The sequence below is a fragment of the Trypanosoma grayi genome, assembly GCF_000691245.1.
Source record: "Trypanosoma grayi strain ANR4 Tgr_77_V1, whole genome shotgun sequence".
Taxonomy (NCBI): Eukaryota; Euglenozoa; class Kinetoplastea; order Trypanosomatida; family Trypanosomatidae; genus Trypanosoma; species Trypanosoma grayi.
Window position 1 is genome coordinate 12842 of NW_008825696.1, and position 23552 is coordinate 36393.

The window sequence follows — 23552 nt, forward strand, 5'->3', positions numbered from 1 at the left end:
AGACAATAGAAAACATACATGAAAATGATACATGCTGCTGAACAAAGTCAAGCTGTTCTTTCCCTTCTCTCTCACAAACTAAAAGATTACTTCACTGAACAAAGTAATACACACCCTCACACCGCCATGTCTGCCGAAGACGCCACTGGGCTTGAGGCAGCTCGCAAGCAGAAGATCCACAACTTGAAGCTGAAGACCGCGTGCCTGGAGAATGAGGAGCTGGTGCAGGAGCTGCACGTGTCCGACTGGTCGGAGACGCAGCGGCAGAAACTGCGCGGCGCGCACCTCAAGGCAGAGGAGCTGGTCGCTGCTGTTGACGTCGGGACGAAGTGGAACCTGACGGAGGCGTACGACTTGGCGAAGCTGATGCGTGTGTGTGGTCTGGAGATGAGCCAGCGCGAACTGTACCGTCCGGAGGACAAGGCGCAGTTCATGGACATCATCGGCGTCAAGAAGGTGCTGCAGGACCTGAAGCAGAACCGCAACAAGACCCGTGTGGTGAGCTTCACTCAGATGATCGACAACGCCATTGCGAAGATGGAGAAGGTGGAGGAGGAGCTGCGCCGGTCGCAGCTGGACGCGACGCAGCTGGCGCAGGTCCCGACCCGCACGCTGAAGCAGATCGAGGACATCATGAACGTGACGCAGATCCAAAACGCGCTCGCGTCCACAGACGACCAGATCAAGACACAGCTGGCACAGCTGGAGAAGACGAACGAGATCCAGAACGTTGCGATGCACGACGGCGAGATGCAGGTGGCCGAAGAGCAAATGTGGACGAAGGTGCAGCTGCAGGAGCGACTGATTGACTTGATCCAGGACAAGTTCCGGCTGATCACCAAGTGCGATGAAGAGAATCAGGCGTTCAAGAAGATCTACGAGGTGCAGAAGCAGGCCAACCAAGAGACAAGCCAAATGAAGGACGCAAAGCGTCGCCTGAAGCAGCGGTGTGAGACAGACCTGAAGCACATCCATGACGCAATCCAGAAGGCAGACCTCGAGGATGCCGAGGCGACGAAGCGCCACGCGTCAAACAAGGAGAAGAGCGACCACTTCATCCGTGAGAATGAGGAGAAGCAGGAGGAAGCGTGGAACAAGATCCAGGACCTGGAGCGACAGTTACAAAAGTTCGGAACGGAGCGCTTCGAAGAGGTGAAGCGCCGCATTGAGGAGATTGACCGCGAGGAGAAACGGCGTGTGGAGTACTCGCAGTTCCTCGAGGTCGCTTCGCAGCACAAGAAGCTTCTGGAGCTGACGGTGTACAACTGCGACCTGGCGATCCGCTGCACTGGGCTGGTGGAGGAGATGGTGTCAGAGGGCTGCGCCGCCGTGAAGGCGCGCCACGACAAGACAAGCCAGGACCTGGCTGCGCTGCGGCTGGAGGTGCACAAGGAGCACCTGGAGTACTTCCGCATGCTGTACCTCACGCTGGGCTCATTGATATACAAGAAGGAGAAGCGACTAGAGGAGATCGACCGCAACATCCGCACAACACACATCCAGCTGGAGTTCTGCGTGGAGACGTTCGATCCGAACGCGAAGAAGCATGCAGACATGAAGAAGGAGCTATACAAGCTGCGACAGGGTGTGGAGGAGGAGCTGGCCATGCTGAAGGAAAAGCAGGCAAAGGCACTGGAGGAGTTCAAGGAGTCGGAGGAGGCGCTGGATGCTGCCGGTATCGAGTTCAACCACCCGGTGGACGAGAACAACGAGGAAGTGCTAACGCGGCGCAGCAAGATGGTGGAGTACCGCTCTCACCTGACGAAGCAGGAGGAGGTGAAGATCGCTGCAGAGAGGGAGGAAATCAAGCGGGCGCGGCTGCTGCGCACCGGCGGCGACGGCAGCGAACAGCCCCGCATCAGCCACAACACTGCCCCCGCTCGCCTGGAGTGAGTGTGTGTTGTTTTAAACTTTGCTTCAGCTGTGGGCGCGGGCTGGTGGCGTTTTGTGAGTCTTTTTTTCTGTGCGTGTTTTATGCGCAGTCTTATGTATTGATGTATGGATTGGAATACTCGAAGAATGCAAAGGTTTAATGTTAGTGTGTTTTTGGGATGTTTTTTGAAGTTTTTTTTAGCTTATGCTTGTTTTTTTTTGATTACCGTTTGGTTGTAGGTGGCCGCTTCGTTTGGTGCGTGCGTTCTGTGTTTTGAATTGATAAAGTTTCTTATTTGTCTTTCTGCATGTTTGGCGTTGTTGTTATAGCGATGGAAGGGGATTGTGATGATTACGATGAACAATCTACTATGGCCGATGTTGTTAGTGTGCTATTGTGGCGCCACCGCGTAGGGATGGCTGCTTATAACAGCGGGACTTGCCAAGTGAGTTGCTCTGATGTTGCGGTGACGTTGGAAGGGTTGAACGAGGTACCTATAAGAAGTTTAATGGATGTTCCTGGAGATATTCTGTGGGTCGCGCAGTTCCTTTCAGTAAAGAGACCGCGGGCTGTCCTAATACCATCTGCCGACTCGCAGGTGCTGCTTGATATCGCCTATTTGTGCGGTGTAGATGTGGTCCTTACGGCACCTTGCGAGTTTGATGAGGGGCGCATATGGGACATTCTCGGCCTGTTGTGGGCGGATGTGACAAGGTTGGAGTGGCACTCACGTATTTGCCCAGAGAAACATGTCATGCTTATGGCTTTATCGGCGTTGTTGCCGTACCTACAGCGTTGTGACTGCCCCATAGGTGACATTGTCGAGTCGTCACCCCTCGGGCTGCTGTACGTTGATCAGGACACGCTGTTGGGCCTGCAGCTCCTTCGGACGGAGCCGCACCCGATGGATTATCAAGGCATCGGACGGTCAAAGGAGGGGCTTTCGCTGTTGAGTGTGGTGGATCGTACCTGTAGCATCCTGGGGCGTGCGCTCCTTCGACAGTGGTTTGCTCTTCCCCTGTGTGACGAGGCGGAGCTGCACCGGCGATATGATGTTGTTTCCTTTTTTGTGCGCCAGGAGAACCATGAGCTCATGTTGCAACTGCGTCGCTCTCTGCGGCACCTACGCTACCCTGGTAGCATTTTCACAAAGATGAGAGCGGCAAAGCACACAACGAGTGATTATGGGTCTCTTCTGCGTTGTGTTAAAGGCTTCTTGAAAATTACATCGCTTCTTTCACCACAGGCGCACATATTGCCGACGTTTCTTCGTATAGTGGCGAGCTGCCAGACTGCCCTGTTGGGGGAAATGAGCAAACGTCTTGAAGACGGCATTGCCTTGGTGCGGGATCCCGACGAGACACTCAATCGGACGTACGTACAAATCCGTCCCGGGTATGACGCAACTCTGGACGAACTGCGATCACATGCTGCTCGCCTTGACGAGGTGCTCACAGGCGTTGCACAGGAAGAGAGCCGGTGCTTACCACCGCTATGGGGACCATGCGCTGTGGTGTGCGTGTTCGTTCCACAGTGGGGCTATGTCATCACTATCCCTCAGTGGCCACCGTCAATTGCGATGGATGGGTTGCCGACTGATTGGGAACTGCTACTCCATACCGAGGATGGCCCTTTCTTTAAGACACCCTTGACGCGTAGGATGGACGAGGAATTGGGGGATTTGCGATCGGCCGTGTTGGAGCGGGAAGGCGAAGTTCAGCGGAAATTGGATCGACGCTTATTGGAGCTTTCGTCGGCGCTTATTCCCCTGCATTATTGTGCGGAGCTTGATTGTCTTATAGGGTTTGCCCTGTGTGCGTTGGAGGGACAATGGAGTCGCCCACAGATTGTGGAGGAGGTCGGTGTACTTGAGATTGACAGAGGCGTCCACCCTATTTTCACACGGACAACATCACAACAAGTAGTGCCATATTCTTTGGTGGTACGTAACAGCTCTGATCGAGTCTGCGTAGTGACTGGAGCGAACGGAAGTGGAAAGTCTTTCTTCATCACAGCTGTCGTGCATACGGTATTTTTGGCTCACATCGGCTCTTACGTTCCCTGCGCCCATGCCACCATTGGGCTCATGGACACCTTGATGGCGCTTCAAGCTGCTTCTGCCGCCGGCCACAACAGAGATATGGCTTCCACGGCAAAAGAGCTACATTCGAGTTTTGGGGGCGAGCTGGTGTCGATGAGTCGGATGCTGCAGCGCTGCAGCGTCCGTGGCAGAGTGGGTGGTGCTGGTGCTGGCCGCTCGCTTCTGGTGGTGGATGAGTTTGGGAAGGGGACGCTTTCGATGGATGGTGCCGCACTGTTGACGGCTGCTATACGCACGATTATTATGCTTGGTGACCAACGTCCCATAGTACTCCTGGCAACACATTACGCGGAGGCTGTGCATCCTCAGCTTGTTCCAAGAGATGAGATCCAGATGCTTGAAATGTTGACAACACTCACGGAGGCCAGGCGTGTTGGACGCGACATGGTGAATAGGAGGGTTGGGTATGATGAATTCATGGTCGTTGACCAGCAACTTGTGCACTCCTATCGTGTGACACCTGCGCAGCGTATCAACAATGCCAACGGATCGTCGCAAAAAGAAGTGGCCTCGTATGCGTTGCAATTTGCACTACAGTTTTCTGTACCTGTGCTCCTCTTACAGCGGGCGTGGGACATTATTCTCACAGAGGAGCTATGACTCTTTACTGTTTTCACATGCACACACACACACACATATATATATATATATATATATATATATCATTTATTTATATTTTTGTGCTGTGGGATTTGAGGTTGGTGTCCCACCAGCGTGGACGGGAATGAACGGGGTGGCATTGGATTCCAAGTACTTGTTTTTTTCATTATTGGGAGCTTTTGAAAGTAATGGTCTAGCCTTTCTGTTTTGTTTTGTGTAAACAATTGTCGTTTTTTTTTATCTCTTGGATATCTATGCAAAGGTTGGCGCATAGCGGAAGGTTTGAAAGTCTGCACAGCCTAACCCTCTCTGCTCCGCGCAGGGAACGGGCTAAAAAGGTGCGGTTTCAGCACCCTCCTGTCGTTAGTGTTTGTTTTGGTTTGTTTTGGTTTGTTGGGGTCGAGAGGTCTTGTGAGATTATCGATTTTGGAGCCGATCTAAATATCCAAGACGTATGGTTCGATAAAATCTTTTAAAAAAACTAAAACATGTTTCCCATTTTCCCTTTTTTTTCACTTCTGGTTTCAAAGAAAAGGTGAGGCGTAGGCTGTTATTTGAGTGTATTGCCAGCATTCTTGTTCTGTTCCTACTGATTTTCCACTTTATTATTATTACTATTATTTTTTTTACCGCTTCGCTACCGCATAGTTTGTGCACGGCTGGCTGTCTATTGACCCAGAAAAGCGAAGAAAACAAGCATCACCTACCGCTGCATAATGCAGAACAGACGATACGTCTGGACGAAGAACTTCCCGAACGGCGATCGGTACAATGGTGAGGCGATCGGGGAAAATATCAAAGATGGCCACGGAGAGTTCTCTTGGGCTGCAAGCGGTGCCACTTATGTTGGGACGTGGATGAAGGATAAGCCACATGGAAAAGGCAGGTATGCTATTCCGGGCGACACGGGATATACATACGAAGGTGATTTTGTAAAAGGGGAACGTTGTGGTCGTGGCACCTGCATCTTCTCTAACGGCAGGCGATATGAGGGAGAGTGGTTTGGGGACAAGATGCATGGAAATGGGTGCCTCGTTGGGGCCTCAGGTGTCGACGATTACGCAGAATATACTGGACCCTTTGTAGAGGGTGAACGGAGTGGTGTGGACGGGGTATGCAAGTACGCAAATGGTGACTTATATAAAGGATCTTGGCTACACGATGAACGCCACGGATACGGCGAACTGCAGCTTGATAGGACATCTAGTACACCTGGGTATAACCCGCGAATGGGTGAGGCTCATGTGATCGCCTACAAGGGTGAGTTCCAGAATGATACACCAAAGGGATTAGGAGAATTCACATATTCTGACGGCACCGCCTACAAGGGAGGGTGTGACGGTTACTGGCGCCATGGAGAAGGTGAGCACCATACAGAAAAAGGTGACGTATACAAGGGTTCCTTCCAACGTGATCTTCGCCATGGTAAAGGGGTTCTTCGAAATAGGATCGGTGAATACGACGGGGAATGGCGCAATAACCTCCTAGAAGGGCATGTTACTTTTAAAGCCAACACTTCTGCTTCCTTGGAAACGGGCTTTGTATATTACGAGGGTCCTTGTGTAGGCGGTGAAATGATTGGCACAGGTGCGGTAGCGAAGTTCCGTGACGGAAGCTCATACACTGGCGAGGTTTCCTCTGGTAAACCAAATGGCAAAGGTGTTTTGGACAACAAGCGAATGACCATTTCAGGTATTGGTGATATCACACTTCGGTACACCGGGGAATTCGTGGGTGGTGTACCGAAAGGACAAGGTGAGGGTGTGTTTACCATCGTTGCGCCAGCTCCACAGCCTGCACCATCACCACCCCTTTCCTTGGAAGTGCGCGGGTTCATTCCATCACTGAGTGTCTCTGGCCGGTACTCTGGTATGTGGGTAGGTGGATTGCCCAACGGTGACGGGGAGTGGCGGTGGGAAAATGGAACGAGCTATCAAGGCGCCGTACAGGCTGGATTGCCGCATGGCATCGGTCTCTTTGTGGCGCCGGATGCACAATACGAAGGTGACTTCGCCCTCGGGTATCCTGACGGCCACGGCACGATGTGCTGGGATACCGGAAGAGGGAAAGAAACATACGAGGGCGCATGGAAGAAGGGGCACCTGGAGGGGGAAGGGACGTTAAAGCTGAGTGACGGCACCACCTACACAGGTGGGTGGGAGAAAGGGAAGAAAGAGGGACGTGGAGTGGAGAGTGCGCCACACAGTTATCAGTACAAAGGAGAGTTTAAGGATGGTAAGCGCCACGGACAGGGAAAACTTTCCCTGGAACGGGAATGCATGGAGTACGAGGGTGAGTTCACAATGGGGGAAATGACCGGGAATGGCAAACTCACGCTGGAAGACGGCACTGTGATGACAGGTGGATTTGTCGATGGGAAAGTGGACGGGGATGTGGAAGTCAGGATGCCAAAGAGTGGAATATTCGTAGGGAAGTTTAATAACGGCGTGGTCTGCGGCACCGGTAGCATGGTGTATCCCAATGGAGACAAATATGAAGGTGAATTCGTCGACGGTGGTGGTCCAATGCCGCTGCGCCATGGACAAGGGAAATACACTTTTGTCGAAGGAAATGTGCTTGAATGTACGTGGAAACGAAATGTTCTGCACGGCGAGGGCGTGTACACTACCAGAACCGGCGACAGATCAGTGCGTTCCTACGTGGAAGGGGTGCTTCGGACTGTGCAATCCGCTAATACCGACGTATTTACTCCCGAGAATGAGTTCCCCAACACTTTGTCTGAGGCGGCACTGAAAGAGCGTCAACAACAACAAAATCAACGGAACTCGAGGCACCACTCGGTAGTGATTCGGCATTCGCTGCCAAAAAGGTCCTCTGCCGATGGTATTTTGCAGCGAAACGTTAAAGGTGCAAGATCTCACTACGCTGATGCGAGTACTTCCATTTTCTCTTCAAAGCTTGGTGGCATATCGTCTTCTCCAACATTGTCACATGGGGCCCAGCGAAAGTCATCAGAAGCAGGCTCATTATCCGTAGTTGCCGGTGCCGAAGATGCACGAACAGCAGCCTTGGTAGTGAAATACTCGTCCCCCTTGTGTGTCCTGCGGCGCAGGGAAGGGTCCAGTTCGTCAAGCAAGTCGAGAGGGTGCGATAGCACCTCTGAGCGGAGTAACAGTAATAGTAACAGCAACAGCAACAGCAACAGCAACAGCAACTTTGGGCCGAGTGGGCTTTTGCAAAAATTCCAGAAAGGTATTAATAAGTTGCTGACTTCACCTCGGGCTTCTGAGGACAAAGGAAAGGCGTGTACTGCGCCGACGTTGCGTGGCGTAGGGGGAAGAGAAGAATTGATGACGCGCGCGTCTGCCATTCGTAGCGCCAAGGAAGATGAGATCCACCTTCTGACGGAGGAGCTGCGACAACTCAACGAACGGATCTGGCAACTGGGCTTCATGGTGTCGGCGCCGGCGGCGGAGGGGTGCGGCGAGCCGCCGTCGACGGAGGCGGTGAGATCCGACCTCCTGCATTCTCTCCGTGCGGAGCGACGGTGTACAGTGGAGAAATTGCATAATCTAACGCTGGAGGAGAAACAGCGAAGGAAAGGGACGATGACAGTAGAAGAAAACAAAAAGAACTAACTAGGGCAGCGTGCCTCATAATTATTGGATTTTATGCTTCTGCTTTTCTGTGTTTGTTCTTTTTTTATTCCACTAGCTTAAAGGCATCTTTTTGAAAAAAAAACTTGTTGATGGAACCAATGTACATATCAATATTCTTCGACATCTTGTAGAGGATGTCAGGTATGCACTCTCTCTTGCATTACTAGCACCTTACCGCAGCCTCGCTTAGCTGTGCTGAGGCATTTCCTCCATCTCCTTTTGCTTGGTTGTCCCTCGGTTTCTCGTTCTCTGCGCCAGGTCTGGTCGCATCTCGCTTTCTCTCTCTCTCTCTCTATCGGTTTGCTAATCTTTTTCTTCTTGTCTCTGGACCCGATGAAGACGAATAAAAAAAACGCCAACATCATCATCAAAAGTCTCACAAGCAAGGATATCAATCGTCGCCTACAATAACAAATGCTGCGACATTTTTCACTCTCCTCGCGGGCTTCCTCAATTATCTGTGGCCCGTGGGCGGTAAGCCGCCGTCACCTCGTGGTGGGCAACAGCAAGAATGGAGTTCGTCCCACAGTCAATATCGACTGGGAGGACATTGTCGGCTTTGACTCTGCCATTGTAAACCGTCTCGTGGCTGGTGAGCTACTAGCAATGATGGACCTGTGTGCAAAGCGTGTGGCGGACATCTTTCTATCACCACTGAAGCAAAACATCAGCGCCAGTACTGTGGGTGTGACGAACACGCGCTTTGTGTCCCCCGTCCTGCACGGTGACGCGATTCGAATGAACGGGAGGCTAGTGTTCTGCGGCTCGAGTTCTCTGGGCATTCACATCGAATTCTTCCGGCGTTCGCCATCGACGCTGCAGGAGACACCAGCAGGTGAGAGTTACTTCACGATGGTAGCAATCGGTAAAGACTTGCACGCGCTGAAAGTGGTACCTGCAGTGGAGCTGACAGATGAGGGTGACATTAGCCTTCACAATCGTTACATGCTTTTACGGCAGCGGGCCAAGGAGGAGGAGAAAGCAGCACGCGTTATGAAGGAGTGTGATGTCTGCTTGGAGGATTTGGAGTGCGACATTAACAAGTCAAAACTGTCGCTTGTTCCTATTTCATCCACCCGCACCGCGGCACACCGCATCTTCCTACTCTACCACCTGAACAACAACCGCACTATATTTGGTGGGGAGTTGATGCGCTGGATGGAGAAACACGCGGTGCATTGCGGTCGCATGTTCACGGGCAACCGCCACATATATACAGTAGGCATGCACAGCGTGGCGTTCCATCAGCCAGTGTTTGGGACGGACTGGGTGAAGCTGGAGGCTGATGTTGTGTATGTCCACAACACGACAATGGAGGTGGATGTGAGGCTCACTGTTGAGCGTGAGGGACGTGTTGTTATCACGAACCGCGCGTCCTTTGTGCTATTTAACTCCGATGAGATTGGTCAAAAAATCGTTATTCCAAAGGGTCTTGATCTGCGGTCCGCCACACGTGAGGAATCGCTCCGCTATTCAGAGGCGAAGGCACGATGCCAACGCCGTCTCGAGTCCAGATGATCCTTAATAGTTTGCAATGTTTATTCTATTTTATTTTTGCGTTGGGCTGAAGGAATACACGATACACCGCTGTTGTAAGCGAATAATGGGTAATAGGGGAAACTTGGCACTCCTTCGTGCCTTTTCGTGTTGATTATTTCCACCCGTAGCGGTGAATGAGAAGGTTCGTCGATCCATTCGCTGTTGTGTGTTTTTTTTGTTTTTGTGTGGTGGCACCGGCGATGGAGCGTCCGCTGTTCTTTCTTCTTCGGTCTTCCTCACACCCGTCGTCACCGGTTGCCCCATAAGATAAGGAAGGGGAACAAGAGGCGAGCAAGAGAGAGAGAGAGAGAGAGAGAGAGGGAGAGAGCGAAAGAAAAAAAAAGGGAGGGTCTGAAACGAGGAGGGTAATGCGCCGTCTTGCCTTGCGCGCATGTACTGCATCAACGGCGTGGATGCGGCCTGCGAGCTGTAGGTACCATAGTGATGGTCCTCTGGTGGTTGGCGGCAATGCGGCGGGTGTGGTGCGTGACGGAGAGGCCGTGAAGATGACGCTAAGTGACTTCGTTGGCGGGTTTGATGATGGCAGACGGTGCAGAGCCTCAGCGGGCAGCGTGCTGTCCTTCCTTGATAGATGCGGAGGTTGCACTGCCGTGTCTTTCATCGTTGGCTACAAGGCCGGGGAACGCACGTTCTTGAGCGCAATGTCTGGCTTAACGGTTTCTACCATCGCGTTCAATGCTTTTATGTTCCGCCGGCCCGTGTACACGGGTGACCTTTTGGTCGTGGAGGGCCGCGTCGTCCACGTCGGCAGCAGCTCATTGGGTGTGCACCTCGATGTGGCGCGGCAGGGCTACGACTGCACAACGCCCCTCAACGTTGGGGAGTGCTACCTGACGATGGTGTGCGTGTCACTGGAGCGGCTCGGCAAGCCGGTGAAAGGTATACTGCCTGCGCTGCAGCTCACATCACCGGTGGACAAGGAGCGAAACCAAACGTACTGCATGCTGCGGGATATCCAAAAGGCGTCGGTGGTACGGTCGTTGAATGGGGGAGATGAGCTAACTGAGTTGATTGAGGAGGACGTGAATAATAACAAGGCGATAAAGGTGCCTATTTCAGATACGACGACGCATGGAAATAGGACTTACACCGTCGGTGATCTCAACAACAACAGCTCTATCTTTGGTGGTCGCATTCTCTGTTTGATGGAGGAGCACGCACGCCACTGCGGCCGCGTGTTTACTGGCTGCCCACACGTCCACACCATCGGCATGCATGACATGATCTTTGACCGCCCACTCTACCCATCGGATTTCACAACACTCGAAGCCAAGGTGGTGTATGTACGTAATACGACAATGGAAGTGGATGTTGATATGCGGGTTGAGCGCGATGGCGAGTTTGTCACATCGAATCGCGCCTCCTTTGTGCTCATCTGCATGGATGAGGCGGGGAATAAGATTCTCATACCAAAGGGGCTCGATTTGTTGAAGAGCTCACCAAATGATACGGAGTTGTACGCCAAAGCGAGGCGGCGCTACATGTACAGTTTGGACGCCAAGAAGAAGAAACGTCTGTAACTCCGATGATTTTATGTAGCATCCATGTTCTCATGGTGTCTTTTATTGGTTTGTATGAAAGTGATTGATTATTGTTATTGTTTTTTTTTTTCTTTTTGGAAGGGATGGAATGATGCGTTTGAGGAACAAAACACTGCGTCACAGGTGTCTCATGTTGCGTTGACTCTTTAAACACACAGCGATGGTGGCTCCCCACGCAAGAAGTCGGCAAGAATGCTTTGCCGCTGTCAAGTCTCTAGTGTCAGAATACCATAAACGATGTGTCTGTCTATACTTGCACCGTTGCCCACAGATAGGGGGTGGGGGACCCAATCTATGTTCGCCGTGCTTCTTATCAGCTTTTCTATTTAACCAAAAAGAAAAACTACTACTCTGCCTTCTATTCTTCCACTTACCTACTGTATGTGCGACAAGAGCTCTCCCAGAAGAGAAGAGTAGAAAAGAGAAGAGCAGAGAGGGAGTGTAGACTGTGTGCACAACCACTCTGATTCTATTTCTCTCTCTTCAGCATATATTTACAACCGCACAGTTTGTTCCTCAACATGGCAGGGCTAACACAGGCGGACATCACGGAGGAGGCCATTCATGCCGAGGAGATGCGACTGCAGGAGTGTAAGGCAAGGTCTGAGGAGCTGCAAGAACGGCTTCGGTGCCTCCAGAAGGAGGTCAACGCCGCCAATGAGCAATGCGTGAGTATCGCCAACGCCCTCCAGTGGCGTCGCCTGATGGCAGAGGTAGAGAAAGTTGAGGCTGCCTCCTCAATAACAACAGCGATGACAGCGGCAGCAAAGGAGTTCCGTGAAAGTCTGACGCCACCGCCCGACTACGACGAGGCACATGAAGGCATTCCGTTCATGGACACCGACGATTATGCAGATCTGTCACCCATAGAGGGTCTCATCGAAGATTTTTTAGAAAGAATATCTGATCTCGTGCGAGGAGATGGTGATGACGGGAGTACGGATGGTGATGAGAGTGTTAAAGCTGGGGGTGATGCGTCGGTGCGGCACCGTCATGCTATGCTCATGCTACTCGTGCTGACCGTTAATATGGGGCAGCTCGACACGGAGCTGGTCGACGTGCCGGAGGCTGACGTCGCTGCTGAGATGGAGGAGCTGAGGGAGAGCGTGGCGGGGATGTGGCAGCACCTACTGTACACCGACAGTGGCTTTACAGATGCGGAGAAAGAGGAGTGGACGCACGTGTTGAGGACGTTCGTGGGGGCACCTTACGACGCAGCAGCATGACGAGGTGTGAGACTAACTGGTACTTGAGTTGGAAGTATACTGCTTTAGAATGTCTATGCACACCCGCCAATGTATAACAATGTCTGCATGTACACGTCTGCATTCTTGTTCTACATTCAATACTTCTTCCTCCTCTTATTTATTTTTATTTTATTGCTTTATATACGCGTACGGTGTTGCTATTGATAATAGAGACCAGCTCTGCTGCGTGTCTGTTAGAGTACGGGAGAAATGCGAAATGCGTTTGGCTACCTGAGTCGCTGCTTGGCGCCCCGGCGGAGTGTCGCCTGTGTTGTTGCAGCGCAGTCCCGTTCTCAACCGATGGGTGCGGCGGCCCTTCTCAGTGTGCAGTGCCCCATTACCTCCTTCAAGGGAGGGACACAGGACTTTATTGACGAGGTCAGCGGTGAGAAGGCTGTTCTGGTGTACTTCTACACGCCGTGGTGTAAGCCCTGCCACCGCGTCACCGCCAGTTTAGAGGCGTTAGAGGCGGATGGACATATCAGCCGCCGGATGGACGCTCCAGCACCAAAGGCATCAGCCACACCTGCAGCTCCAGAGGTGGAGGTAAAAGCGGGCGCAAAGGCAGGTTTCTCTTGTTCTTCTGCCGGTTGTCCACTACCGCAGACCACGAAAACGAAGGCGTCGCAGAGCAGTGCGACGTCTGCTCCCGAGCCATACGCCGATCCAGAGGTGGCGCTGAAGAGTGCCAGTGAAGTGTGTCTGCTCGCGCAGGGCGACGGAACAACGGTGCGAATCATCCCCATCGACACTGACGAAAACCCAAAGTTGGGCGCACTGCACGATATACGCAGTGTACCCACATTCGTGACGTACCGCGATGGCCGCATCGTTGGACGTGCGGAGGGCTTCCGTGATGGACAGCTTCGGCGGCTGGTGAGTGAGTTGTTGCGTGATGACGGCAATCAGCCAGGGGCTGGAAACTCACCGGTACAACGGTCAAAGGGGGCGTGACGGCAATGCGGATGCTAAGAAGAAGAATGTCGCTACAGAGGAGGAGGAGGAGGAGGATTACGTGTGTGAGGGTGTGCGTGTCGGTGTGCTTGCGTTTGTTTGGGGACCAAGGGCAGACAATGATAACGAATCGTGTGGGTGCAGGGTTGCTCGAGAAAATGAGAGAAAGGCCGAATAAACGGTAAAGGAAGCGATAGAAGACGCCACAATAAACAAAAAAAAGGAAAACCAGGAAGGACTGATGTTTTAAAAAGAAAATCGGAAGCACCCTGTCCATGCTCCTCCCTCGACACACATTTATCCACTCCAGTGATGTTGTCTTACCCAATCTGAAAGCGTTTGGGGCTGTTCATGCCTCTTCTCATGTTATAATTTTTTTCGTTCCCTGAGGAAGCCCACGCCAATAGGGAGGCATTATTAAAGGTTGGGATTGTTTTTGAGGTGGTTGTCATATCTGTTGTTGTGGTTTTATGTCCCCATTTCCTTGCCTATTGTTCGGTAGGAAGCGTCCCCTTGATTGAATACCGATCCGCGAAGTGCCGTGAAAGAAAAAGGTGCTTGTCTTTCTGCCACTCAAAATTATTTCAAAGTGGGTCCTTGACGCATAAAAAATCCTATATACATACATACATATTATGAATATAACCATACCAATATTAAGGACAGGCAAGAGGGCGATGAGCCGGAGAAAGTTTCTCCTTCCTGTCATTACAGTTCTGCTACTACTACTACTGTTTTCGCTGCAGATGTATGGGGAAGTCGGTATGGTGCGGGGTGTTGCGGCAGCATTTGTGTCCTCGCCGACAGGGCGAAGTCCCCTGCAGAAGTGGCTCCACGCGGATTGGACGCAGAAGCACGAGGTGCCGTTTGACTGGTTTATACATCAGCGCCACTCTGCGCACAATAAATCTTTCCATGCTTCTACTGCTAATACAGCATTTCAGGTCCGCAGGCACTTACCCATTACGCACACGGCAGGGCCGGCCGAGGGGGGTGAGTGGCAGTTTTCCGCCAGCGACGGTCACTACGTCGTCGTAAAACTTGATAAGCTTAGTAGGGAGCACCGCCGGGCGGCCCGGCGCATTTTGGCAGAGCATGGTATGAGGGATACCCATGTTATTGATGAGTTGCACCTACTTGTGTATGTGGACACCCCTCGTGCCTCTCTGTTTCGAGCGGCTTTCGAAGCGGATGCTGATTCTGCTGTGCAACTTTCATCAATGACGGTGATGGACATTTATTCCACTCTGGCTGGTGCACGCCTGAAGCTTTCCCGTGCGATTCGCATTGCCATGGACCGTTGCAATCTGTCAAGTAGAAGGATTCGTGAGTTTAGCAGCAGGGATGAGATGACGCCAGCGAGTCTACGATATCGGCGGTTACCGCTAGATGTGCGCACGGCGCTGGGGATGGAAAACGTTGTGGAGACGTCACTGCGAAATGAACGGATTGTTGACGCAGCAGCAGCAACTGGATGCCAATGGGAAGTATTATCGGCGACGAGTGGGAAAGGGTTAGTGCGGTGGGTGCTGTCGCTCTCCCCCAAAGAAAATGAGAGAGCAAATGCAAAAGAAAACAGCAATAGGGATGAGGAGATGGTGCTGTGTCGTTGCGCTTCGTTCATCAGCGTAGTGATCGAGCAACCGGCGGTGCGCTGGATGGAGGTTGCAGCCGAGTACGCGGTGCCACTCAATGATCACGCTACCGCTCTTGTGCAGCAGGGGCGTCAGAATGAAAAGGCGCCTGCCCATCCTTTCTGGGATATGGGCATCGACGGCACAGGCGAGATTATTGGAATGGCGGATAGTGGCATTGATTATGATAGCTGTTTTTTCAACGATCCAAAGGAAGAAGTTGCGATTTATCCAAAGGTGAATCATAATCATCGCAAGATTGTGTCATACGCACCGTGTGACTTGATTCCTGGCGACTACTACATAGGTGACAAGGCAGGTGGGCACGGCACACACGTGGCAGGTTCGGCGGCGGGGCATATGCTTGGCGGCGGCGCCAACGCCAAATATGATGGCGTTGCGAAGGGGGCAAAGCTCTTCTTCAAGGGCCTCGGCTGCCCCAGCCAGTCGATGCTTACTCTTCCTGTTGACATCACGGATGTGTTTCGCCCCGGCTACGATGCAGGGGCGCGGGTCTTCACGAACTCGTGGGGCTTCTTCGCACCACCGGAGTACACCGCAGTGGAGAAGAGCATCGACGCCTTTGCTGGCATCAAGGAGGACTCTGTGCTTATTTTCGCCTCCGGCAACGACCCACGCTCCGGGCTGATGATACCCTGTCGAGCCAAGAATATGATCTGCATTGGGGCGCACATGAACAGCTTCGACCCCAAACGGGAAAACATCATTGGTACTTTCTCGTCCTTCGGCCCTACGTACGACAAACGCGTGAAACCGGAGCTGCTAGGTCCCGGAAAGCCGATAACCTCCGCACTCTCTGACGGCGACGTTCACACAAAGCAATGCAGTGTCACCTCAAAGTGGGGCACCTCCATGGCGACGGCGGTGGTGGCGGGTGGCGTGACATTGATGCGCCATCACCTCCGGCTGCTGAAGAACACAACTACGCCCTCCTCCGCACTGCTAAAGGCGATGATGATTCACTCAACCGTGTACCTAAACAACTCGCGCATGGGCGGCTTTGGTCGCCTAGACCTCTCGGTCTTCTTCGCACCCCACGACGTGAAGGGGTGGTTTCGCGACAGAGAGACCGTGATGCACCACACCAACAATGTGTACTGCTTCACTGCGGCACCCACAGCGACGGAGGAAAGTGATGAGGTGCGTGTCACACTTGCGTGGACAGACGTAGGTAGCGCCATAGAGGGTTCTACACGCTCGCTCGTCAATGACCTTGACTTGATGGTGGTTGATTCAGCAGGAGCCGTGTACTACGCCGGTGAGGACGGCCTTGATAGTGTGAATGTTCTGGAACAGCTTCGATTACCGCCTTCCCCGTCGCTGGCAGCAGGATTCCGCGTGTTTGTGTATGGTGGCGATGTGCACGATGGAATGGTGCAGAAGTATGCACTTGTAGTCTCTGGTCCGGGTTTGCAGTATGTCGAGAACTGCAGTGCAGTGTCAAATACGAGCTGTGCCAAGGGGTGCAGTGGGAATGGGCAGTGCGTTGAGGGCGTGTGCAAGTGTACTGCTGGGTACCGATTCGTTGACTGCTCATTCTGTGATGAAGATTTGCGTTGCCATGGACACGGAACATGCGAGACGAAGGACTTAAAGTGCAAGTGCGACAATGATCACTTCGCCACAGAGAACTGTTCGATGTGCAAGGACGGCTGGTACGGCCCATCTTGTTCTTCCAACTGCACGTGTAGCAATAGAGGAACTTGCAACAAGAGTACAGGTGAGTGCACATGCCCGAAAGTCGAGAAATGGGGTGGAACGGGATGCTACAGTGGCCCCAACTGTGAATATTGCTGCAAAGACTTTTACGGTGATAACTGCAGCCTTCGGAGCTATTGGTGCCGGGAGGACGGGTGGCCAGTTGCCGTCAATGATACTCGCGGTGGCTACATTCAAATAAATGGATACGGTACCTACTCGCCAATGTTGACGTGTCGGTGGGATATCGATGCACCGAAAGGCCGCAGAGTTCGATTGGAATACCTAGAGTTCGATTTGGAGGAGCCAACGGATGTGTTGCTAGTCTACGATGTGATTGGCAACGACACGTCGCCGTTGCGTACAGACTCTGGTAAGAGGGCAAATGGTACCGTGGTGTATTCCTCTCAGAATGCCTTGTCAATTGCCTTCGCCTCCGGCTGGTCTCACATTCGGCACGGGTTTTTGCTGCGTTACAGCTTTGAAAAGATATTAAATCCTGCTTGTATGCTTAACTGCACCGAGAACGCCCTCTGTGAGGAATGGGACGGTGGCTTTTGTCTCTGCGACTCTGGACAGGCGGGCTGGATGTGTGACACGAAGATGGAACTTAACAAGGATCCGATCAAGTTGGCGGCTTCTGACACACAAGGTGCCACCAACGCTACCTTCCTTATTAATGGACAGACGTGGCTCTTGTTGAGGAGATCGCCCTCAGTGGTGACTGATGCCAGCTTGTATCTGGCATTTGCCAACGACTTCATTGCAACACAGCACCATGGCATTGTGCTGCAGGTAATGGTGACGACGACAAACCCCAAGGAGGATAAGAATACGACAATCATGGTGAATATGACGGTAACACAGATATGCAAGTATCCCACGGTCGGCTTAAACCACGCACTGCAAAATGTGGACGGCACACTGAACATCTCTCTCCGCCTTCTGCACAACGCTTCATCGTTATTCGATGTGAACAACAGTGCAAACCAGAATGTTTCGCTCTATGTTGCGGAAGGTGAACCGTTCGTTGGCCGCCCGAGTGAGAATGCGGCGGATATCAATGGTCGCCTTCTCTACATGTACTGCAGCAGCGCACTTCCCATCGATTCCTCATCCAAAGTCCCCACGACGCCCCCCATCGTGTACCCTACCGATACGACACCCACTTCGGTACCAGATGCTGAGCCTACAAACATAACGGAGCCAGCAGCCGACAGGCCCCTCGGGTTCATCGCTGGACCCGGGATGCTCGTGCTATTGACTGTCTCCATTGCGGGGGTTTGCATCGTCGTCAACTGCACTCGGTGGGGTGCCGAAAACTACGAGTTGGGTGCCATCCCTCCTGAGGAAGTGCTGGTGTCGGCGGCGTCCTTCCGCGACGAAGGTGGTGTTGACTACGATGACGATGGCGGCGAGCTCTTCTCCTCCTTGACGGTCACTCCGCGGCTGGCCGCAGAGGACGGCACGAGCAGAGATGCACTGATGCAGCGACGGAAGGGAAACACCGCATATATGCAGATCCAAACAGATGACAGTGACGCTGAAGTGGAAATGACACGAAAAAGTAAGGGGCACCAGGGTGAAGAAGAAGAGTAGGCGATGAAGAATGAAAACGATAGCCACCCTAGCTCTTAAAGCCCCCCACTACATGCTGGGTACAGTGTTGCTTTTTACAATTCTCTCTTTTCCCCCTTTTTTCTTCACTGTTTCCGATTGTTGCATACGAGACGAATTCACGTCTTTCAGATTCGCTGTTTTTTTTCACTTTTCTTGCTTTTAAATTGACCTGGACGCCTTCGTCTGGTGGATCCGCGCTGACTCACTCACTCAATGTCCCTCAGCATATATATATATATATCTGCCTGTGTATGTAATAAGAGTATAACTATTCTTTTCCCTTTTCCCCCACATGTCTTCCCTTTTGATCTCTGCTTTATTATTCCTGGTGCGTCTTCTGATGCTGACGCAGGGATTGCTATCTCAAACACATATAGTGCAACGGGGAAAGGATAATTGACACCGTGAAGCAGCGGCACGTATGCAGGATTCTTTTGACAGCACAAGGCAGACGGAAGTAAATGTGCTGGATCCGCGTGGGCGGGACAGCAATTCCCTCAGCAACGAGAACGAGGCACCGGTTGTGCTGCGGCTGCGCAACCTCGAGAAGAGCTACCCAATTGAGGGTACTGATGTACGTGTGGTGGCGCTGAAAGGTGTGAATCTCTGCGAAGACTCTGACGAAGAGGGATTCGGCCCTATCCGCCGCGGGGAGTTCGTCATGATACGCGGGCCTAGCGGTGGCGGCAAGACGACGCTGCTGAACATCATCGGCACCCTGGACTCCCCGTCAGGTGGCACCGTTGAAGTAATGGGAACCGCCGTGAACGAAAATACACCTGACACGGTCCTCGCTGACTTCCGCCTGCGCAAAATCGGCTTCGTGTTTCAGACGTTCAACCTAATCGCAACAATGACGGCGGTGGAGAATGTGGAACTGCCCATGACACTGATGGGCAAACTCTCCAAGAAGGAAAGACGACTTCGCGCGTTTCGTCTGCTGGCCCTCGTGGGTCTGAGGAACCGCGTACACCACCTGCCGTCAGAGCTCAGTGGTGGGGAGCAACAGCGGGTCACAATCGCCCGCAGTCTCGCCAATAACCCACCGCTCCTGCTGCTGGACGAACCGACGGGTGACTTGGACACCCTGAACACCATCGAGATCATGGATCTCCTGCTGCATCTTAACCGCCTGACTAGGACGACCTGTATCATGGTGACACACAACCCCGATGTTGAGTGTTACGCAGACCGCATTCTCTACGTGGCAGACAGTCGATTTGTCAAGGAGGTGCGAAATAGCCGTCCACAGCGGCTGATGTACGATGCGTATTTGAAGCACCTTGAGAAAAAGGAAAAAGAGTTAACAACGACTTTTCTGCCATCAGATGGCTCTTTGGAAGGGGGGTGATTGACAAAAGGACCCTTGATGTTATCTTCTTGCGGGGGCTGCGGCTGCCGTTCTGTGTTTGACCATCTTTTCTTTTTTCGTTTTTGTTTTTCTATAACCTTGCTGCTTGCTCTTGGTGATGTTCCTTCCGTTGGAGCTAGAGGTGACCGCACAGTACGTTGCGGACATCGGTTGCGTTGCCTTCTTATAGTCCTTTTGCACACTGACGTATATACATACATTTACAAACAGACACGGACAGTCAGATGTTGTTTTTCTGTTTCTTATTCTCAGTTTCTCTATCTCTCTCTCTCTCTCTCCCCTAATTTTGTTTGCCTTTATTCCCCCGTATTTCAGTTTGATTAAGGGATAACAAAGGTGAAGATTGCGGTTTCTTTTCCTTCCCTGTTGTGTTATTCGTCGGGATATTTGGCGCGGTGGAATTACAACGGGAATAGAAGCGAACACACATACAACCGAACAAACGAGGAGGAAGTTTAACAAAACTGTTAGCTATGGATACGCAGTCGGCGTCCCGCAGCTCCCCACATGAGCAGGGTGACACGGCGGCGTCGAGTGGCGAGTGCACCGAATTAGGTGAAAAGAAATCAGAAACACAGCAAGGCGATATCTTGCTTGTACCACTCTCTTCGATGAGGCGGCGAAGTGATTCTGAGCCCCTGTGTGATAATGAGCAGACCGAGCAACAGCAACAGCATCTCCTGTCGACTTCGGACGCCAAAGCAACCACACTGAGATCTCCAGACTGCGAAGAGAGCAGTGGATACATGGGGGAATGCTGGCTATGCCGCGACTCGATGAGTTCCCCAGAGAACCCGCTTATCACAAACGTTTGTCGCTGCCGTGGCTCAATTGGGTGGATTCACCGTGAGTGCATCGACGAATGGGTGTTTTCACAACGGCGCACGAAGTGCCCAAGCTGCGACGCCACCTACAACATTCTCTCCAGTTGCGAGGGTGATTTGCCACATACACTTTCTGGAGAGCTGCTGCTACTTCTGTGGAAATTATTCCTACCATTGATGGCCAAGGCAATAGCCGTGTTGTTGAGTGCTATGGTGAACGGTGTTGCGGTTCCATGTGCTATTGGATTGGCTTTTTATCACAAGGATATATTTTCCAACATGAACAGCACGAGCGCCGTTCCTTTGAATGACGGGATCAGCAATGATAAATTAGATGACCACAACTACCACTCCACTTCAGAGGCAACGACGCTGACCGGTGTTTGGTTGTGGACCAGTGTATTGCTCTATGGCTGGATCTGTGTTGCCTTCTGGCGCTGCGTGAAGTCGGGATGGGTGCAGTGGCGCTCCGTATTCCGTCAAAATGTTGTGGAGGCGGAGCGCAAATGGCACCCGTTCACAACGGTAGAACGTGCGCATTGGTTCGTGAGCAGTTGCTTGGAGTGGACGGGCTGTACCCACGGGATGGTGCGCTCACGGCTCCTCGAACTCACAGGACTCGTGCCCCTCTCTTTTGCCCTTCGTCTCCCGCTGGGTCGTGTAGTGTTGGTTTTGGTCCTGGTGATAGGCGTGGTCTTTTGGCGATTCTACTTTCCACGGAAGCACATTTGCGACGCTAGAAACCGCTTTAATGAGGTACAGGAGGAGAAGGACAGGGCGACGGACATGGACATTGCGCTTTGGTTCAGTACGTACATTGTTGAGATGGTGATGTTTTCACTATTGATGGCCATTTGTGGAGGGATTGTCGTGCACTTGGCTCTGGCGCCGCACCTAGTATCTTTTCCGACATCATTGGAAGCATTCTTTGAAGGGCTCTCGCTGTTACGGCTCATTCTATATTGGATGATTGGGACTGCATGCTCTATGATACTAATGCAGGTTGAAACAAAAATCATCGTACCATTGTTTGCACCAGGCGTTGACTTGTTTTTCATTCGTAGTGTGGACCTTAATCTTGACGGTGATGCGGCCTACTGGGGCTTTATATTGGCGCAGATATATGACGCTGACCCACTCCGCGTCTGCGTGGATTTCGTGCGCATGAGCCTCATCGAGTTGACAGCTTTGTACATGTTCTTAGCAGCCCCACTAGCTATTGTGTTTGCTTTGCACCGTCTAATCATGTCGGGGGATACCGAGGCGAACAAATTGGAACTTCCTCTTCCCACCGGCTTTCCGGCAACCGTGTCGGGACACGACGGAAATAAATCCGACGTGTTTTTTTTTTCGGCGTTGAATGCGCATCAGCAGCAACATCAGGAGCTATGGATAGGGAATTACTCGGTGAGCGTGACCGCTTTAGCTGCTTTACTCGAATTGACACACTTGGGTCAATTATTTGGTCTGCTGCTCTCGTTGCTGCGGCATGCGACGCTGGTGCGGTGGGCGGTGAATGTGCTCATTGTCACAGGTGCGGGAACGGCGCTTGCGTGCATGAGCCTGTTCCCCGTCCAGCGGATGCAGCTGAAGGTGCTGCGCCCCACTGTAGCGTGGATCGCACGGCACGTTGTCTGCATAGAGGCATTTCTCTTTGACGCGGAGCGTCTGGGAATCGTCGACCGCTGGCTGCGCAACGGTGGTGAGGGCAACGTTCCGGTCCCGGAGTTGCCCCTCGCCAGCGCCTTCGTGCGGCGTGAGCGGGCGCTGCCGCCGTCGTGCACGCTGCCCACGTACCTGAAGCCACGACTGATACTATTCTCTTTCCTCTTCTTCGTCATTTCGAGCACGCTGTTCTGGATTGGCCCTGTGGTGACGATGACGCTCCTGCTGCCGCTGCTTCCGTACAGCGTGCCGCTGGTATGTGGCGCGTTGAACCTTTTCTTCTTTGTGCTGAACCCGCGGCTGTACTTTGTCGCGATGACGGAGTTCCTGCTGGTGTGCGCTGTTGTTGTGGTTGGTCTTGGGGTGCAGCCTGTGTGGATGTGCCTCCCGCTCTTTAGCCTGTCGCGGCGACAGTTGGTGCGCGAGACGGTGGAGTTCTACCACCGCGGGAAACGCAGTGTTGGCGTTTACGTTGGCGAGCCCGGTGACAGCAACAACAACAGCAGCGACAGTGAGTGGGAGGATATCTCAGGCAGCGACGTTGACACAGAAGACAGACCTGTGGCGGATTTCTAAGGAGAGACGCTGTCCTACAGAAGACAGGAGGGAGGGATATATGGTTGGAGAGAATGACGGATAGTGCGCAGCGAGCAATGAGGCTCATGGCTGTCCCATTTTACACTGCTCATGAATTGTTGTATTATTTTTCGTTCTCGCCTACGCGTGGCGTGCTAAATGAACATAAGATGCTACAGAGGAGAGACAGGCCGATCATAACTCCACCGTTGGTGTGGCTGAGAGCGTCAGCATTCTCATTATCCCTTACTATGGTGATGATGATGATGAATTATGAAGCGGGGAGACATATACCTAGTGTTTAAGTGAATACCATGTGCTATCCATGCATTTCTCTTGTTTTGTTGTTGTCTTTCTCCCACACAGCGCGCCCTACTTTGTTCACTCCCTGTTTCGAGTTGCTGTATCTCTTCTTGTCCCCATCTTTTTTTATTCGTTATCACATCGGCTGCTGTGTCTGCAATGGTAACCCGAAGTGACGCAGGAATCAAGGGAGGTCGAAGTGTCTCCCTCTGTCGAATGCGCGGCGCAAAAACAACAACAACCACGAGTGATGGTGTAAGAGTTCAGCTGCGGAGGGCGGCCGTGGGTTTTTCAGGCGGCTAGCGGGCGGACTGTGTCCGTTGCTGTGCACTTACAACCCCCC

The 23552-nt window shown here is 52.4% G+C and overlaps 10 protein-coding genes across 10 annotated transcripts; all 10 read left to right on the top strand.

Annotated features, from left to right (window-relative positions):
* Positions 1-126: 126 nt before the first annotated feature.
* DQ04_00771080 (putative paraflagellar rod protein 3) lies at positions 127-1893 on the top strand (the record flags this gene model as incomplete). Its single annotated transcript, XM_009309683.1, has 1 exon — positions 127-1893. One exon carries the CDS (start codon positions 127-129, stop codon positions 1891-1893), a length of 1767 nt encoding a protein of 588 aa, XP_009307958.1.
* Positions 1894-2204: 311 nt separating this feature from the next.
* On the top strand, positions 2205-4574 carry DQ04_00771090 (mismatch repair protein MSH5; the record flags this gene model as incomplete). The annotated part of the gene is made up of 1 exon (XM_009309684.1): positions 2205-4574. The coding sequence occupies one exon, from the start codon at positions 2205-2207 to the stop codon at positions 4572-4574; it is 2370 nt and encodes a 789-aa protein (XP_009307959.1).
* Positions 4575-5290: 716 nt separating this feature from the next.
* DQ04_00771100 (hypothetical protein) lies at positions 5291-8173 on the top strand (the record flags this gene model as incomplete). Its single annotated transcript, XM_009309685.1, has 1 exon — positions 5291-8173. One exon carries the CDS (start codon positions 5291-5293, stop codon positions 8171-8173), a length of 2883 nt encoding a protein of 960 aa, XP_009307960.1.
* A 435-nt stretch (positions 8174-8608) lies between these two features.
* Positions 8609-9712, top strand: DQ04_00771110 (ATP-binding protein Cassette (ABC) superfamily; the record flags this gene model as incomplete). Its single annotated transcript, XM_009309686.1, has 1 exon — positions 8609-9712. The coding sequence occupies one exon, from the start codon at positions 8609-8611 to the stop codon at positions 9710-9712; it is 1104 nt and encodes a 367-aa protein (XP_009307961.1).
* A 389-nt stretch (positions 9713-10101) lies between these two features.
* DQ04_00771120 (ATP-binding protein Cassette (ABC) superfamily) lies at positions 10102-11274 on the top strand (the record flags this gene model as incomplete). The annotated part of the gene is made up of 1 exon (XM_009309687.1): positions 10102-11274. The coding sequence occupies one exon, from the start codon at positions 10102-10104 to the stop codon at positions 11272-11274; it is 1173 nt and encodes a 390-aa protein (XP_009307962.1).
* Positions 11275-11816: 542 nt separating this feature from the next.
* DQ04_00771130 (hypothetical protein) lies at positions 11817-12521 on the top strand (the record flags this gene model as incomplete). The annotated part of the gene is made up of 1 exon (XM_009309688.1): positions 11817-12521. One exon carries the CDS (start codon positions 11817-11819, stop codon positions 12519-12521), a length of 705 nt encoding a protein of 234 aa, XP_009307963.1.
* Positions 12522-12752: 231 nt separating this feature from the next.
* On the top strand, positions 12753-13496 carry DQ04_00771140 (thioredoxin; the record flags this gene model as incomplete). Its single annotated transcript, XM_009309689.1, has 1 exon — positions 12753-13496. The coding sequence occupies one exon, from the start codon at positions 12753-12755 to the stop codon at positions 13494-13496; it is 744 nt and encodes a 247-aa protein (XP_009307964.1).
* A 677-nt stretch (positions 13497-14173) lies between these two features.
* Positions 14174-18448, top strand: DQ04_00771150 (subtilisin-like serine peptidase; the record flags this gene model as incomplete). The annotated part of the gene is made up of 1 exon (XM_009309690.1): positions 14174-18448. The coding sequence occupies one exon, from the start codon at positions 14174-14176 to the stop codon at positions 18446-18448; it is 4275 nt and encodes a 1424-aa protein (XP_009307965.1).
* A 442-nt stretch (positions 18449-18890) lies between these two features.
* DQ04_00771160 (putative ABC transporter) lies at positions 18891-19820 on the top strand (the record flags this gene model as incomplete). Its single annotated transcript, XM_009309691.1, has 1 exon — positions 18891-19820. One exon carries the CDS (start codon positions 18891-18893, stop codon positions 19818-19820), a length of 930 nt encoding a protein of 309 aa, XP_009307966.1.
* Positions 19821-20314: 494 nt separating this feature from the next.
* Positions 20315-22906, top strand: DQ04_00771170 (putative Zn-finger protein; the record flags this gene model as incomplete). The annotated part of the gene is made up of 1 exon (XM_009309692.1): positions 20315-22906. The coding sequence occupies one exon, from the start codon at positions 20315-20317 to the stop codon at positions 22904-22906; it is 2592 nt and encodes an 863-aa protein (XP_009307967.1).
* Positions 22907-23552: the final 646 nt, after the last annotated feature.